This window comes from Oratosquilla oratoria, chromosome 17 (genome assembly GCF_046742065.1).
Source record: "Oratosquilla oratoria isolate Oo_2021 chromosome 17, ASM4674206v1, whole genome shotgun sequence".
Lineage (NCBI taxonomy): Eukaryota > Metazoa > Arthropoda > Malacostraca > Stomatopoda > Squillidae > Oratosquilla > Oratosquilla oratoria.
In genome coordinates, this window is record NC_134793.1 from 59,474,313 (window position 1) to 59,493,347 (window position 19,035).

The 19,035-nt window shown below is 40.0% G+C and overlaps 1 protein-coding gene across 6 annotated transcripts in view; it reads right to left on the minus strand.

Moving 5' to 3' along the window:
- Nucleotides 1-19,035, minus strand: part of ida (anaphase promoting complex subunit 5 ida) — a 334,874-nt gene that overhangs the window by 143,779 nt on the left and 172,060 nt on the right. For all 6 annotated transcript variants that reach the window (XM_076201024.1, XM_076201023.1, XM_076201022.1 and 3 more), the window contains exons 7-9: nucleotides 7,476-7,849; nucleotides 7,061-7,310; nucleotides 5,057-5,238 (exon numbers count right to left, since the gene is read on the minus strand). In XM_076201024.1, coding sequence (XP_076057139.1) covers nucleotides 5,057-5,238; nucleotides 7,061-7,310; nucleotides 7,476-7,849 — 806 coding nt within the window. The remainder of the gene's footprint in view (nucleotides 1-5,056; nucleotides 5,239-7,060; nucleotides 7,311-7,475; nucleotides 7,850-19,035) is intronic.

Below are 19,035 nucleotides of genomic sequence, written 5' to 3' on the forward strand. Positions count from 1 at the left end.
TCTTCACTCATTCTTTCCATGTGTCCAAACCATCCTAATATTCTTTCATCAACCCTATCTCCTAACTCCCTTTCTACCCGTTCTCCTCCTCACCTCCTCATTTCTCACTCTAATCTAGTCTAGTAACACCCATCATACTTCTCAGACACCTCATCTCAAACACATTCAAGCTCCTTCTCTCTTCCTCTCATATGTTCCATGTTTCTGCCCCATACAGTACTGTTGGCACAATCACTCCTTCATACAGTCTCCTCTTAGCATCCATTCCCAAATGTCTATTCCTCATTACACTTTTTAGTCCACCAAGGCATTTACTCACTTCTCTCAATCTACATTCTACCTCCACCTTCATTCCACCTTTTCCTACCACATTTGCACCCAAGTATCTAAAACTATCCACTTCCTCCAGTCGCTCTCCCTTAATGCTTACTTCTAGTCTGCTGCCACTTTCACCCCTTGAACATCTCATCACCTTACTTTTACCCACATTTATCTTCAGCTTTCTTCTATCACATACTCTCCCAAACTCTGTCACCAACCTCCTCAATCCATCCTCCGATCCTGCCACAAGAGCAGTGTCGTCAGCAAACAACAGCTGGCTCACCTCCCACTTTTCTCCATTTTCTTTAACCATCTCCAATCTCTGACCCACCACCCTTGCATTTACCTCTCGCACTACCCCATCCATGTACAAGTTGAACAGCCAGGGCGACATAACGCATCCTTGACGTAGTCCCACCTTTACCTCGAACCACTCACTCTCTCCATTTCCAATCCTGACACAAGCTCTACTACTCTCATAAAAACTCTTGACAGCTCCTAGAAGCTTTCCTCCTATCCTGTATATCCACAAAACCTCCCACAGTGCCTTCCTGTCTACCCTATCATAAGGCTTTTCCAGATCCATAAAAGCCAAAAAAACATCCTTCCCCTTTCCTATAGCTTTCTCACATATCTGTCTTACCACAAAGATCTGATCTACACAACCTCTACCCATCCTAAATCCACACTGTTCTTCACCAATTACTCCCTCTGTTCCTATCCTAATCCTCTCAATCAAGATCCTCCCATAAGCCTTCCCAACTACACTTAACAAACTTCCTCTGAAACTACTACATTCACACTTGTCCCCTTTTCTACCTTGTAAAGTGGAGCTATACAGGCACTCCTCCAGTCCTCCGGCACTCTACCCTCTCTCCAGCAAACATTAAATAACCTCACCAGCCAGTCCACCATCACTGTACCTCCTTTTTTTAGACATTCTGCATGGCATCCATCCAGACCAGGTGCCTTACCTGCTTTTATCATCTTAACAACTGCCTTCATTTCATCCTTCCTCATTTCTCCTCCATTTTCCTCACTCATCACGGTCATTTTCTTAGCATTTCCCACTGCAGCTATCTTTCCCTCCCTATCCTCCTTCACATTAGGAACTCCCTAAAATATTCTGCCCATCTTCCCCTTACTGCCTTCTCTTCCATTATCATCTCTCCATCTGCACCTTTTACCTTTTCTTCCCTACTTGATTCGCCTCCTTTTCCTCTCTTAATTTCTTTCCAAAACATCTTTTTATTACTTTCAAAATTTTCTGTCATACTCTTACCCCATTTCACATCTACTCTCCTCTTTGCTTCCTTTACCTTTTGCTTTACTTCTCTTTTCTTTGTACCTCTCATATAATATGACTCCTTCGTCCTATTTTGTAACCAATCTGTGAAAGCTCGTTTCTTCTCTTCTACAACCTTCTTTGTTTCCTCATCCCACCATTCACTACCTGTTAAAGATACGACTATCACCCTTAAGTCGCCTTGCTAGGTGGCCTGTCGATTGCTTCCCGCCATTTCTATGTTTACTTGTTTTGAATTAGTTAGATTTTGATTAATGCTACCATTATCATTATAATGGTCTACTATATATTTTTGATATGATTGTGTTTGTGCATTTATTTGGATCTAGGGAAAGGGGGTAATTATTTACCATCTTTGAAATATCTTGTTTTCTTAAGTAAATAAACAGAAGCGACGCCATAGTTTTTTATTTGAATCCCGATTGACTTTCTGGCAAAAGCCGGTAGATATTGTGAAGTTTTTTAATATTACATTTGGCGCCCAGACCCGGGAAACCCTATCTTAGTCCTTTAAGAATAAGGTTAACCCGTTTTAAGCTTTGACACGATGTCTGCCGTTTTACAAGAAGCTAAGAAAAAGAGAGCATTAGCCAAAGGCTAGGTGACACGAAGTGTCAATGAATTAGAAGATTTATTGAATGATGACTCTACCAGCCTTGAATTATTAGAAGCTACCATTTGCACATTTGACAAGAGGCTTGCAGATCTTGAGAAGCACCAGACGGCAGTGGAGTTGGAATTGAACTCTGACGAAGTAGAGTCAGATATGAAAGAAACTGACAAGTTTCAAAGATCTGCCAGGAAGATTAGAGCAAAGGCTGACAAGTGCCTGAAGGATATGACTGTTGTAAGTGACTCTATCTCCGTTTCTTCTAAGGATAGATCAGAGGTTAACCACTTCACTACGGGCCAAAATCTCACGTGCAGCATTAGCTGCCAGATGTACGATGTTTCATAATAATACTCGCATCATAAAAAATAGTCACCGCTTATATCAATCGTTCTCTCTTTCACCCGTGAATTTTGATAACCATAGAAAGTGTGATGAAGACAGTTTAGAGAGTATGTCATTATGCAGGGGCAACTACAATAAATATAATCAACACGCCGATATGGCAGCCTCGCGTATCCACTTGCTCCTCATGCCGCCTATGTAGGCGGCACCATATGGAAGGGGTTAAGTTACCTAGTTTAGAGCTCCCTAAATATGCTGGCGAAGCTATAGAGTAGCAACTGGGCTGCTTCGAAGCTCTGGTTGACCAGAGTGACTTGCCTGTTATAAGCAAGTTCTCATACCTGCAGTCCCTCCTTCGAGGAGAGGCACTTTCTGTCATTCAAGGTTTGGCGCTTACCGCTGCAAATTATAAGATAGCATGTGGTCTACTCAAAGAGAGATTTGGTAGCACTGAAAGAATTGTATTTGACCATGTGTCGGGTTTCATGAACGCTTCTTTGACGTCCAGAGCTAAAGGAGCTAATCAGTATGACTCCCTATGGAAGTTATGAGACCAACTGTTGCGGCATATAAGAAGTTTGGAACCCCTTGGGTTCAGAGGTAACCAGTATGGCATGGTGTTGACTCCTATGTACAAGGGGTGAAAGTGGCAGCAGACTGGAAGTGAGCATTAAGGGAGAGCAACTGAAGGGAGTGGATATTTTTAGATACTTGGGTGCAAATGTAGCAGGAAAAGGAGGAGTGAAGGTGGAGGTAGAATGTAGATTGAGAGAAACGAGTAAATGCCTTGGTGGGTTAAAAAGTGTAATGAGGAATAGACATTTGGGAATAGATGCTAAGAGGAGACTGTATTTACCTAGTTGTATTATCTGGGAAGGGAGCTATGCTCGTGGTGACCCGTCTTTATAACTCTCAGCATCAAGTTTTTTCTTAAAATCTTGAATAGTGTTTGCACACACTGTTTCATTGTCTAATTTATTCCAAGTATCTATCACTCTGTGTGGGAAGCTGTTCCTTTTCAGATCTCTTCTGTAACTATCCTTTTTTAGTTTCTTTTCGTGTCCTCTTGTTTTACCATTATCCCATATTAACAAGTCATTCTTATCTAAGACTTCCATTCCTTTCATTATTCTATAGATAGCAAGTCTCCTCTTTCCCTTCTTTGTTCCAAAGTTGGTAATTCTAGTTTGGAGAGTCATTGCTCATATGTCAGTTCAGAAATAGTTGGTGCTAGCTTTGTTGTTGCTCTTTGTATTCTTTCTAATTCTTTTTTATATTCTTTTTGGTGTTGCTGCATACTCAAGTTTTGGTCTTATTAGTGTAGTTAGAATATTTTTTATCATCTCCTTGTCCAAATAAGCAAATGCCACTTTAATAGACCTCAATAAATTGTAGATTTCTCCGAATATCTTATCAATATGCTTATGCGGTGTCATGTCCTTGCTGATCATCACTCCAAGATCTTTCTCCGAGTTTACTTTTTTCACCTCTTCTTTACCAATTTTGTAATCTTTCAATATTCTGTTTTTACTCTTTCCAAATTCCATTTTACTACATTTCTTTGTATTAAATTTTACTTCCCATTTTTGAGTCCAATTCCAGATCTTGTCCAAATCTTGTTGCAATGAGTTGCAGTCTTCCTCCATTTTTACCTTCTTTAGTATCTTTGTATCATCTGCAAAGAAATTCATATAACACTCTACACCTTCATCCATGTCATTAATGTATATGGCAAACATGATCGGGGCCAGTATTGATCCCTGCAGGACACTGCTTATTACTTCTTCCCAGTTTGAGAATTTATCTCTAATTACTACTCTCATTTTCCTCCTAATCAGGAAGTCTTTCATCCACCCCAATAATTTTCCTCTGATGCCACCTATTGACTCAATCTTCTTTATTAGTTTTTTATGTGGTACCTTATCAGATGCTTTTTGTAGGTCCAGAAAGGCACAGTCCGCCCACCCATCTCTCTCTTGTATTATGTCTAGTCTTGAATAGAAGCAAATCAAGGAGTGATTGTGCCAACAGCATTGTATGGGGGCAGAAACATGGAGCATAAGAGAAGAAGAGAGAAGGAGTTTGAATGTGTTTGAGATGAGGTGTCTGAGAAGTATGATGGGGGTTACTAGGCTAGATAGAGTGAGAAATGAGGAGGTAAGGAGGAGAACAGGGGTGGTAAGGGAGTTGGGAGATATGGTTGATGAAAGAGTATTAGGATGGTTTGGACACAAAAAGAATGAGTGAAAAAAAAGACTAGTAAAAGAGGTATGGAAGGCAGATGTGGAGGGAGTGAACATGAGGGGGCATCCTAGGATGAGATGGATGGATGGGGTGAAGGGGGCTTTGGGGAAGAGGGGAATGTTTGTTGAGGAAGGACAGGGGGAAAGAGCCTTAGTATATGTATGTATGTACTATTCTGTTGCAATATCTTTGCTACCTTCTCACTATAACAGATCTACACAGAATCTCACTTGTGTCCAAATTGAGCATGAAGAGCTGCAAGGTTGAGAGCAGCATAACGGAACCCTTTGCTATGGTCCTCTGCCCGGGAGGTGTCACGGTGAAGCAGTGCTCTGTCGTAACTACGTAACAAGCTGTGCAGGGCTCCATTGTACTCCTTCACTCGTACACAGTTAAGATAACTGAGGTAGTGCTGAAAAATAAAATTACAACTATTAGAGAAAGAGACAGAGAGAGAGAGAGAGAGAAAGAGAAAGAGAGAGAGAACAATGGGGTGAGAGGGGGAGGACTAAAGAGTAGGAGAGGTGGAGAAAGGGGGAAAGAAAGGTGGAGAGAGGGAGAAAAAAAAGAGGGGAAGAGTGACATAGGGAGAGAGGAGGGAGGGGGAAGGCAAAAGAGAGGGAGAAGGAAAGAGTGAGGGAGAAGGGCAAAAGAGAGAGGGAAGAGAGAGAAATAGACAGAGAGAGAGGTGGGGGAGGAAGGGAGAGACATTTCTCAAATGCTTCATCTCAAAAACATTCAATCCTTTCCTCTTCTGCCTCCTTCATATTCCAAGTCTGCTCTATACAACCATGGATACAATCACTCTACATTCATCCTCAAATGCCTATTTCTCATAAAAAAATTCTTTCAACCAAGACAATGACTTTACAATTCACTTCCCCCTCCGCTCCTCCATTCAGAGCCATGTGAACCAAATACTTAATACTCTTCACTACCTCCAGCCATCTACCCTTGAATTTCACATCCAACTTGCCACCATTATCATTCCTTGTACATCCTGTCTCTTCACTTTTGTCCACACTTACTTTCAACATTCTCCTCTTACACACTCTTTCAAACTCAATCATCAATTGTCTCTCCTCAGACTTAATCACAAGCACCATTTCATCTACAAACAACTGGCTCAACTCCCACATTCCTCTACTTTTATCCATAAACTCCAAAACTTTACCTAGTACATACATATACCAAGGCTTTTTCCCCCTTACTAGGGAGGTAGCCAAAAAGGAAAAGGCATAAAATCATTCCCACCCATTTCATCCCTGAAAACACTCCACACCCCTCCACCCTCCCTCCCATCTTAGCACCTCCTAGATGACGGGTCATCCCTGCACCTTGTCCACTGCCCTGGGTAAGAAGCAGTGTCGCAAGACACAGCACATCCACAGCAAGGCCGCTTCATTAAATCGGCGACCCCCCTCTCCGTCCCCCCATATAAAGGAGAGGACGGGGAGAAATCCCTTCAGGCTGCGTCAAAATTTTGCTCACACATACTACCTCATTCCACCTCATGCATCACAACATCTTCCATATACAACCATTCTCCATTCACCCCTGTCTTCTGTCCTCTCTCATCCTTCCTCAACAGACATTACCCTCTTCCCCAAAGCCCCCTTCACCCCATCCATCCATCTCAACCTAGGACATCCCCTCATGTTCACTCCCTCCACATCTGCCTTCCATACCTCCTTTCCTAGTCTTTCTTCACTCATTCTTTCCATGTGTCCAAACCACCCTATCTCCCAACTCCCTTTCCACCCCTGTTCCCCTCCTCACCTCTTCATTTCTCACTCTATCTAGCCTAGTAACCCCCATCATACTTCTCAGACACTTCATCTCAAACACATTCAAACTCCTTCTCTCTTCCTCTCTTATGTTCCATGTTTCTGCTCCATACAGTGCTGTTGGCACAATCACTCCTTCATACAGTCTCCTCTTAGCATCCATTCCCAAATTTCTATTCCTCATTACACTTTTTAATCCACCAAGGCATTTACTCGTTTCTCTCAATCTACATTCTACCTCCACCTTTACTCCACCTTTTCCTGCCACATTTGCACCCAAGTATCTAAAACTATCCACTTCCTCCAGTACTTTTGCATAAATCTCCATTACCAACCCATCCATGTATACACTGAACAATCATGGGGGATATAACACAATCCTGATGTAGCCCCACATTCACTTGAAACAATTCATTCCTTTCTGATTTGTCACTGCATTTTCCTTACTGCTTCTGCAAGATCAGGATTCTGCTTCAGTAGGAGCCTAATGCTCTCCTGCAGTTGTTGAGGAGTGAGTGCTGCAGCTTCATTGAACTGTAGTAGAGCTGTCTGCTGCCCAATAAATAGTTCTGCCTGCTGCCTTGAGCTGTGGACTGTGGAAACATTGGCAGCACCATCCAGTTGCCCAGTGCTCCTGTTGACTGTTTTACCCAACTGCTCATTAATGTTACTCTCATCAAGCTGCCCATCACTGTTTCTGTAAGATGAGTGGGAAGTCAGTACATGATACAAACCGTCACTTCAGTGTGATAAGCAACCTTTTCCTAACTTCTTTATAGCCTTCTTACCACCCATTCCAATTTCATTATTACATCTTTGCCATGATCCCGAATGGGAAGTGAAAATTTGCTCTCTTACTTACAAGAGTCCTGATGGGACTTGTTCGCTGCTCTCATTATCTTGTCTCTGGGTTATAGCCATGATTTCAGCACTGCAAACAGTCATGTCCGCATTTTCTGAAAGACTTGTTTCTGCAGCAGCACTACCCAAGTTTTCTGCTACATTTCCTAGTATGCTATTCTCAGCAATATTCCCAGAAATATTGCCTAAAATGTTACCCTCTGTCATGTCCCCTATGTTTTCAGCCATGTTAGGTAGATTCTCAGAGATACTTTGTGTATTTTCCTCGTCCCCATGAGTTACATCTTCCATCTGAATATCATAAGAAGTGTCATCCATCATATTTGCACCATCAAGCTGGTTCATTAACTTCACCAGTGGCTGGATAAATTTAGGCTGGAAAGAAAGGTACCATTATTACCTTAAAAAGTTATCATATCAAGAGTACACAGTACAACAAATTAAAATGGACACAATATACAAGAGAGATAAGGAAACAAAAATAATAATAATTTTTACACAAACCAATACTCATCTACAATTAGAGCAATAGATGAATCAGTTTATAGACTTGGGTCTACCATGCAGATCTGTGGTTCCCAAAGAATCTGGCCACAGCCATCAAGTTGGCCCATGGGTCACTCATAAATAAAACTTTTTATTGTTTGAAATTAGTGAATGTTGATACTGTGTAGTTATATGATCCATCTTCTGTACAGTGAGTGTTGGGAATATGGTGGCTGTTACCAGGCTGATTCTGTGTTATTAATGTTGTTTTAGTGCTGAGTAGTGACCTGTGTCAAGATGAGCTAATGTGTTCCTGGTATCTTAGGAGGGTCTTCTCTTTTGTGTTTATTTTGGGAACACCTGATTTGCTAGACTTGAATGATCTTAAAAGAAGCACTGTTTATCAATGATAAATCTGCATGTTTCTGGTGTAGAGGGTAGATTATGAAAAACATATCAGTACTGTGGACTGCAGTGGTGTATGATGAGGATATCATTTTAACCCCTTCACTCCAGGCCAAAATCTCGTGGGCAGCTGCCAGACGTGCGATGTTGCGTCATAATACTCGCATTATAAAAAATAAAGTAACACCTGTATTGCTCGTTCTCTTTCACCCGTGAATTTTGATAACCATATAAAATATGATGAAGCCAGTTTACAGAGTATGGGGGTCTTGGAGGTACAACTACAATAAATATAATCAAGATGCCGATATGGCAGCCTCGCGTACCCACTTGCTCCTCATGACGTCTACGTAGGTGTCACCATATGGAAGGGGTTAAGAGGACTGGCTGGTCAAGAATTGATGAAAATTGGGGGAAAAAAATGAAAAACTGGGAAAAAAATTCTACATCTGCGTATGGCAATCGACAGTCTGTATGCAGAGTATTTCATCATCATTCACCTTATTTTCGTAGTTATGTCAAATAAACCCCCTCCCTCCAACTCAACCCCATCTCGGCCCTATGATATGTATTGGTCAGTACTATATATTATTGCAATAACAATAATTTGTAATAATTGGGTGTTATTGCTAGTGACTTCTGGTAACTCTGTCTCTGTACCAGAGGTTATATATAGACCCCAGCATGGGTAGATGCCTCAGCAAGTGATAAACAATGGATGGAGATTGAGTGATACACTCCACTGCAAGCCACCATCACTCATCCTTTTGTCATTTGACAAGCTGTTATACTATTTTTGAGATGCCACGTCCTCGCAAGCAAACCAAACACCTTCAGGAAGCTAGGAAGAGGCAAGAATTACGAAGTAAGCAAGCAGAAGATAAATGTGATAAGACAAGAGCCAGTGCACTGCCATCCACAAGCACAATCTCCCGTCACGGATATCCCTCCTCTACCACGCCTCGCACGCTTTCCTCCTCCACCATGCATCCTGTTTCTCCCTACTCCACTTCTCCAACCTTCTCCACCACTCCAGCTGTTTCTGAAGAAGGTGACACAGCACAGAAATCTCGACATATAAATATACGAAAGGAAATATTGAATGTTTCTGCAGATGAGGAAGAGGGCCTTGATAGTGACAATGAATGCATCATTATCAGCAAACAAAGACTACGTGAAATTACTTCACACATCACATGTGAGGTGTGTGGGGAAAGATGCAGCACAAAGATGACAGCAGATGTTTTTGACACCAAGATAACTTTACGTTGTGAAGGATGTAAGGAAGATGAGACGTTTGAGCCAGCCATATGTTCAATGACTGAGGGAAAGAAGAAACCATTTTATAAGACAAATGTATGCCTTGTATACTTCTCCATCATGGAAGATATTGGATATGCTGGAATAAAAAGATTGCAAGGCATATATGGCATGCCAATTATGGGTACTGCAAAATACTACAGACATCTGTGATACATCTATCAGGAAATGAAGAAATACTATGAATTGAAGCAGAAGGAGATCTACACAGCCATTCAGAAGTATTATGAAGAACATATGGAGTATGTGCTGGATGAAGATTATTTCATGAACACTGACATCTCATATGATGGCTCCTGGATGAAGAGAGGACATACATCCAATATTGGTATGGGAGTCATCATTGAAGTTTGCACCTGGTTTGTGGTTGACTACGAGGTGCTGAATAAATTCTGCCAGATGTGTTCCATCAAGAGAAGTCAGCTGGAGAAGAAGATGATAACAGAAGAGGATTATGTGTGGAGGACTCTGCATGACGAAGACTGCAGCATAAATTTTGAAGGAACGTCAGGAGGAATGGAACAAGAAGGAGCTACAAGAATGTTTGCACAGTCTGAGTCTCTAGGATTCCGATACGTCAATTTTGTTGGAGATGGGGATTCCAGTGCCTACAATGCAGTTTGTGCACTGAACAATGACCGTGGCCCCTACGAAAACATCAAGGTCAACAAATTTGAATGTATCAATCATGTACAGAAGAGGATGGGGACAAGACTGAGGAAGCTGCATGATGAGGAACAAGTGGAGACTGTGATGAAGACAGGAAAAAAGAGGAGACTCAGTACCCTGGGTGGAAAATTCAAGTTGTCGGACACCACCATTGGCACCCTAACATCATATTATGGCCAAGCTATCCGAAGCTGTGTTGGAACTATAAAAATTCATTTGCCGAGGTTTCTAAGCGAAGCGTCTGGTACCAGCGCTGAAGGTTATCCGACGTTCAGTTAACAAAACGTAGTCTCTTTCGGCTGGGATTCTTACGAGCTCGTAAAAAGGTTCGAAACCATGGGACAACTTATACTCTAAGCAAATTCTCAAAGTTCCCTATTTATTAATCAAAATTACAACATAGGTTTAATAAAAAAAATAAGGAGGGAGGGGAGTTTAATAGTAAATTAAAATTACGATAGTGTGGTACGAAGTTTCAAGAAAGGTTCCCGATTCGAAATTAAACAAGCTTTCGGGAAATTGCTGTAGCTCAAGGTAAACAATGCAATTCCCGTAACAACAATTACCACAGCCTCCCCAACAACAAAAAGAAAGTGTTTAAGAAATATAACACTTTCGAGCAAAATTTATAACAAGTTTTTGTTTGCTAGAGACCTTACAAGGTCTCTAGAGGCTAGTGCAGTCTTACGAGTTGGCCTCACAGAGGTAGGTTCCAGAGAGACACAATCGTCTTGTAAAGAGTACCTCCTCTACGTCTGAGACCTCTTCAAAGGGTTCTGACTCTCTAGCCTGAATATTAGGATCCTCAGGGGATTCATCCTCAAGACTGGAACTCAACTCAGCATGGAGCTCTAGAGGGATTAAAAGTTTAATGTTGACTTTAATAGAGTTTCCATCAGGCTTAACGACAGAGACTGTACATATCACCTTGTCTTGGTCAGGAAAAGTTTCAACAACACGAACTAAGGGCCAGAAGGGTCTGGTCTTAAAGGGGAGTTTCAAAAAGGCAATATCACCCTTTTCCCAGCTTCTAGAACTGTGGTATGCAGTTCTATCCCTTTCCCTTAAGCTGACCAAGTACTCTGTCAACCATCGTTTCTTGAACTCTTCATAAAAATAATCCCTACAGTCAATGACCAAGTTGAGAAGAGAAGGGTAGTCTTCTCCTGATTCCCATTCAGGGACTTGTTCCAAGTCTCCAAACATCAAGGAAGGAATGGTCCTTCCAATAAGGAAATGATTTGGGGTAATAACATCTACCTCATTTTCACAAGAACAATAAGTTAGTGGTCTATTGTTCAAAACTTTTTGAACATCGGACAAAAGAGTGATAATCTCTGCCAGGGAAGGAACAGACCTACCCCATACCTTATACAAACATTGTTTAACTGTCTGTATTAACCATTCCCAAGTGGCACCATACCAAGCAGCATAAACGGGAATGGTTCTATGCTGAACAGGGGAAGTTGTAAATTTCTCTTCAAATTCAGAAGAAGACAAAAGTTGTTCAATAACATTACCTGCTTGTACAAAAGATTTAGCATTGTCAGAATAAACAGCAGAAGGAATTCCATATCTGTTAGCAAACCTAACGAAAGCCAAAATGAACTCAGGAGTGGACATAGTATCCACAACTTCTAAATGAACTGCTCTAGTATTGAAACAAGTGAAAATAAGAATATATGCCTTAACCTTCTCTCCATTCCTGTCTCTGACCCATAAATGCCCTGTGTAGTCTACACCAGTATGGGCAAAGGGCACACTTAGATTCACTCTAGAGGCAGGTAAAGAGGAAGGAGAAGGATAATTAACTGCATGGGAATTGTATTTCCTACAAACTATACAATCCTTCAAAATGCTTAAAACAGCTTGTCTGGCCTTAAGTATCCAGAATCCATGCATACGAAGGAAATTAAGTGTGGCTTGTAGTCCCATGTGCATAACTTGACAATGAGCAAAGTAAATAAGGATTTTGGTTAAATGATGAGATTTGGACAAGAGAAGGGGATTGACAACCTCATATTTGAGGTTAATGTTCTTGTCAATTCTGCCCTTGGACCTAATCAAACCATTCTTGTCCGAGAACAAGTTCATTTGACTTGCCAAAGGAGGTATGTCATTAGTGTTGGAATTCTGCAAATAAGCCAATTCAGCAGGAAAGGAATCCCTTTGCATAATACTCATCAAATAATTAGATGCTGCCTTAACAGGGTCAGCATTAGACTTCTTGAACAGAAAGACAGCCTTAAAAATCAAAGAAGTGTGATGAAGAAGTTTGCTATAGGAAGAAAACTTAGAGATATCTATTAGAGGAGGAGTGTCAACTTGCACAAGTCGCATTGACAATGTCTCCCTTGAAACAGGAGGGAATACATCCCAAGTGACCCTTTGGCCAAGTATGAGGAGGCAACAACAACCATTCAGGTCCATAAACCCACCAATTAAATTTTTCCTTGAACACCTTAGCACTACAAGGTTTAGTTAGGAAATCAGCCATATTATGTTCAGAAGGAACATAAGTAAAGGAAATGGGTGTGAACTTGGCCTTGAAAATTTCCAAAAGATTGAAATTTCCTTTAATCTAATTAACAAATATATTTTTTTTAGGAGCCTTGTTGGTCAGGATCCAAGAAAGGGCAACTTGACTATCAACAAAAAGAACCACAGATTCAACCAGTGGGGCAGACACCAGTCCTTCCTCAAAAATAGTGTTGAGGCATTTCAAAGATAGAAAAGTTGCCATAAGCTCCAAAGACGGTAAAGTTCTTTGTTTAATAGGAGCCACCTTGACCTTGGCAAATAGAAGAGAGGTATTAGACTCCTTTAATTCTCTTCTTTCTTGCCCCACATATATGGCACATCCATAGACTTCCTTGGAAGTATCAGCAAATACAAACAATTCAATGGGAAATTCGGTACAAAAGGTTTTCCTTTTAAAGGATAGGTTATTAACCTCCCTAAAATTTTCACATAACTTGTTCCATCTAGCAAGTAACTCGCTATCTAATTTCCAGTCCCAATCCACCATCTATTGGCACATCTCTCTAATAAGGATTTTTCCATGCAACAGCACAGGAGAGAAAAACCCTAAAAGATCAAATACAGAAGACAAGGAAGACAAAACTTGTCTTTTAGTCGAGGCATCTTTGTCAAGGGAAACATCCTTGATTCTCAAAGTATCATAATCCTTATGATACTTTTACCTCCTCCTTATTGAAAACTACTTCTTGATCAAGAACAGAAAGAACAGAAGTCGAATTGCATGCCCACTCCCTGAGAGGTAAACCTCCATTGAGCATGAACTCGTTAATCTTCTCGACCATTGCAGGGGGGGAACAAAGCTCATTGGTTGTGTAGACCAAATTGTCTACATAAAATTTATCTTTGATTAAGGAGGCAGTTAGAGAGTCAGGCTGCAAAGAAAGATGGTCTTGGATAATGAAATTTAGAATGAAAGGAGAGCAAATGAAGCCAAATATGATAGTACCTGAAGGGTATATACTGGTCGTTAATCCTTCTAAAGAAACAGAACCTGTAACGATCAGCCTCATCCTTCAAACGGATCTGCAAGAAGGCTTTCATAACATCAGCCAAAATGACATGATTATTGGTTCTGAAATACAACAAGAGAGAGAGGTGGTTGTTCATTAAATCAACTCCCGGGAATTGAAAACTGGCCTTATTCTATAAGTGGCAAGATCATCATCCTTCAACACATGTCTATGGGGTATAAATATTTGTCCAGGGACTCTTTTAGTTACTGGCTCAATAATACCCAAGGCCTCTTGTTGGTCAAACACAGCTTCATATTCCTTTCTAAGCCCTTTTTGCTCAAGTTTGTCATAAACCCTTTGAGCCACAGCTAGTGCAATCTTAAGGTTAGAGGGAACAAGATCCACCAAATCCTTTTCCCATGGGATCTTCACATAGTAATGTCCATTCTTGAAGGAAATGGACTGTTTAAATTTATCAATGTGTAAATTATTAATATCCGGGTTCTGTTCCTCTTTAATACCAATGTACTCTAAAGAATAGAAATTGTCAAGACCATACTCAACATTAGAATTAATATAGACTTCCTGCAAAGGATCAAATTGAGAACTTACTGGTTCTAAACAGAAGTTGACAAGAAACTTTTCCTTGCCTAATCTTTTGGGAGGAAAGTATCTAATTGTCCTATTAGACTGAGTAAGTTTTCTTTAGAGAAACTCCATTGGTCTTAAAAGAAGAATTATAGAAAACAAGTGAATCTCCCATGATATTCCTCTATACAATTAAATGAATCCACTCCAAGGTCAGAGTCAGGTTTTATCCTCAAAGGCCTCTCCTTGCATTTGAAACTACCAACGTCTTGGATTTCATTAGAGGGCATTTCAGGAATCCCCCTTATCATTCTCTTTAAATAGAAAGGCTTCTCACTAGGAGGGATATATTGAACCCCAGTCCCGTATGGAATGTAACCATCAGCAAGTTTGATAACCTTGCATGACAGGCTACCATACAAGGGGGCACTTTCAATTGAAAAGTTTGAGAAGTTTTGAAGAATATCATTTCCTATGATCCCTAAGCGTTCAGTTCGTCTCCCTTCACTTTTGGAAAACTTGGTGAAACAAAAAATTGGTGATTATTCATACTAAATAGTACAGAGGATAAGGAAGGAATTTGTAAGGACAAGTTGAATCCTGGGATGGCAAAGAACAAACTAAACAAATTCATCCCTGAAGGGAGTTTTAAGTTAGCAGTGTAGTTATAACCTCTTTTATTCATTAGAGGTAAACCAAAGGAAGAGACTAACTTGTCCATAGGAGGTCCGACTTTGTCCTCTACAAATTCCTTATTAATGATAGAAAACTGGGCTCCAGTGTCCAACAAAAAGAGACATTGGGCAGTTCTCTTACCTCTGCTAATAGGAAGGGAAACCAAAGGAACAATGGAATCTGTTGAATTATGAAAATTAAACACTTTCCCTTCAGAAAGTGGTGACTTATAAGCCATAGGACACATGGCTCCATGATGCTCGGGTTTGTTGCAAACAAAACATTTGTAAGGCATAGCAGCCTTTAACCCAGGGCATTCCAAAGAACCATTGTCAGGGGGAAAAGCTATCCCTCTAATATTTTGGATGTACTTAGAAACTGATTCATCATCCAGCTCTAATATATTTAAAATTACTATTGTAATCATTAACATTAATTATGATGAAATCCATAAAAAGGACATTATTCATCAACAAACACATATAAAAAAATGTTACTATGTCAAATTAAGTCCTACTCTCGCTATTGGACAAGTGATCAAGAACATTTTCGATGTTTTTCTCGAGCCCGCGTGGTCTGATAGGGAAAAAGATGCCCCGTAAACACTGCCAGACGGCCAAACAAAGCTATTAATGGTTTCTTCAAATTGTCCCTCTTAAAAGGTAAGAGTTAATGTCAGAACCAGTTATTAACATTTAAGTAAAGAGACCACGTCCGATATAGAGAGAGGAAATGAGACATAAAAGGGGAATACAAGTTACACGGATGTTGGCAATAACCCCATGCCTTGTGTTGTTGTTACGTGTTTGGATAACCCTTTTCGGTTCTCATAACTATGTTATACTCAGTTTTATGAAAAGTAATATGTGCCAAAACCAAATTCTCATTTATATATATTTTTTTTATCATGCATGAGGGTGTCACGAAATGGCTGCCGTATAGGGGTTAGCCTACACCTAACCTACAATTAAGGGTCATTGCTGGCCTATTATAGCCTAACCTAAAATCATTTGTAAACCTTAAGTAGTGGAATTTAAAGATTTCTGAAGAGGCCTATCCTATGTTATATTACAGGAAGAGGCATATTAACCTCATGTTACCTCGCTTTAATCTTATAAGGATTTCTTCTGCCTCACGAATCTTTCAGATACCCTACTCCATTTTCATATTGATGCGGTATATTTTTCTAAGGAAATTATACACTTACAGGGAACTAGTCTGGTCTCAGAACTAGTCTTGGAACTAGTAGGAGACCGAATGGGACACAAGTTCTCAATTCCCTCCCTTCCCCGGTTTGGGAAGCATTTGGAATGATGTGAGAAGAAATAAATGCAGTAAAGAAGGTCGAGTTTCCTTTCAACCACGAATGGAAAGCTGGAGTAGGACCCACATACCCACAGGTCCCATGTTCTACCAGACGACTAACCGGCAGTACAGTACAACTCCTCATCCTTCGGTTTGTGTCATTGGAAGTCAAGGAGTAGTGGAATAATGCTCGCTTCCTCCAGAATATGGGTGGCAATCTGTAGCATCTGAATTGTTGATCTATATACAACAATTTTTTTTTCTTTTTTTCTGTCACGATTCGCCGTGACACCATGTCCATGATTTAGGCACCTATTGCATAGTCCTAACTGAGCTGCTCTAGCTTTCCTGTGCTCAAGGGATTTATATGAAGTACATTTCGAACTAGCATGGTCGGAAGCAGGGCAAAATTTACATCTACTGATAGACTTCTTAATGGGATTAGAATTGACTTTAAAGGAGCCATCAACTCCCTTACTGGAATCAACAGGTTTTTTCAAGGAAATTTCCTTGTCAGCAAGGGAGCTGGTAGTAAGACTTCGTTTACTTTGACATCAAGATCATCTGATCCCATTTTAAGTCTGACTAAAACTAACTGGTAAACTTCTTTGAGTTGATTGAAATTGGGGTAATTAGAATTAATCACCCAAGACAATTCAATTAGAAAAAATTTAGGCAATTTATCTAAGATTAATTTACTTATCAAGAGGAGGCCCTCGCTTCCTGGCCTAGTGAAATCTACTCCAATTCCCTTAAGGTTTTGTAGCTTGAAATCTACAGACCTAATGTAACTTTCTAGGTCTCTCAAGAGTGAGACCTCCGGTGCATTAATAATGGAAATCAACACCTTATGAATAATCTCTTCTTTGTTCAAATACAACTCATCAAGAAGGAAAGCAGAGTCAAAACTTGAATCATCCATTGGTACATTCTCTACTAAATGGAAAGCCTCCCCTCTGAGATATCCCTTCAAATAAATTAACTTCTGACTATTAGTCAGATTGGGGATACCAGCTAAGGCATTCAGAAAACCCTTCTTAAAGTTGAAATAAGCAAGAGGATTGTTGGAATTGTTCTCGAAATGTTGAAGAACAATAGGAGGAAGAGGAAGTTTTACAGAATTAACATCAGTGGACTTGCTGGATTTTTCACTTATTTTAGAATCAAGAACTCCCTTTAACTCTTGTCTCCGTTCTTAAAAGGAGACAATTCAAGAAGAATGGACAGTCGGTATGCTCTAGATTTCTCCATATCCTCGTCCTTTTCTTCTTCGGGAAGTATTTCGAAAATTTGCTAGTCAAAATTTTGGATTTCCATAAGGAAATCGTCTAATTGACACAACATGGTGTCAAGAACTGAATAAGAAAGTTCCTCGATGTTAGAACCCTTTATGGCCTTTAAGTCCTTCGAGATAAGACCCTTTTTATGGGCTCTCTGTCTTCGGAGTTTTTTCAAAACTTCCGAATCAGACAATGTCTTATCGTAGCTAGTCATAACGACGGCAACCCAACAAACTCGTCACTAAATACACGAGTAAAACAGTCGTGCCAAAAACAGTCTTACAGACTAAGCAACAAATAAGACAAATTAAGAAAAATTATCAATTTAATTTAAATAGGAAAAAGGCAACAGATCAAAAGAAACCACAACAATAAAACAATAGAGGCCACCAAGAATATAGAACAATTCGATAAATTTCGAATGTTCATGAGAAAGACAAGGTACCCAAAGCCGGCAAAAATTTCCCGAAAGTTAACAAGGTCCTCAAATGAGGAAATTAATAAAACCGAACAAACTCGGTATAAAGAACAGGAAACCGGACTTCGTAACCACACACTATCTTAACTTTAATAAAGTGCTTACATAGCGGCTTACAACACAAAGGGGTAATAATTTAAAGTCGAAATCAACTACTAAAGATAAATTTAAATATTTAGATTAAATTCTCAAATTCAGAGATAATTAACTAAATCCAAGAATTCATTATGTCAGAGAATTAAGATCTATTGTAATTATGATCTTATTTTTTCAAGAACGTCAGAGAACTTACCTGGTCGAGTTCTCTGACATAATGTCTGAACTTGTAGTATATTCTTGAGGCTTTGAGAGAACTGTAAAAATTCATTTGCCGAGGTTTCTAAGCGAAGCGTCTGGTTCCAGCGCTGAAGGTTATCTGATGTTCAGTTAACGAAATGTAGTCTCGTTCGGCTGGGATTCTTACGAGCTCGTAAAAAGGTTCGAAACCATGGGACAACTTATACTTTAAGCAAATTCTCAAAGTTCCCGATTTATTAATTAAAATTACAACATAGGTTTAATAGAAAATAAAGAGGGAGGGGAGTTTAATAGTAAATTAAAATTACGATAGTGTGGTACGAAATTTCAGGAAAGGTTCCCGATTCGAAATTAAACAAGCTTTCGGGAAATTGCTGTAGCTCAAGGTAAACAATGCAATTCCCGTAACAACAATTACCACAACAGATCATAGCCACACATCATCTTGTCTGTGGTAGAGGAAATCTCTATTCATAGAGAAATAATGATATTTTGTTATACTGTGACTGTCACTCCGTTCTGCTGTCCCCCAACTCTTGTTAGTGTCCTGTACCACTTCTCTGA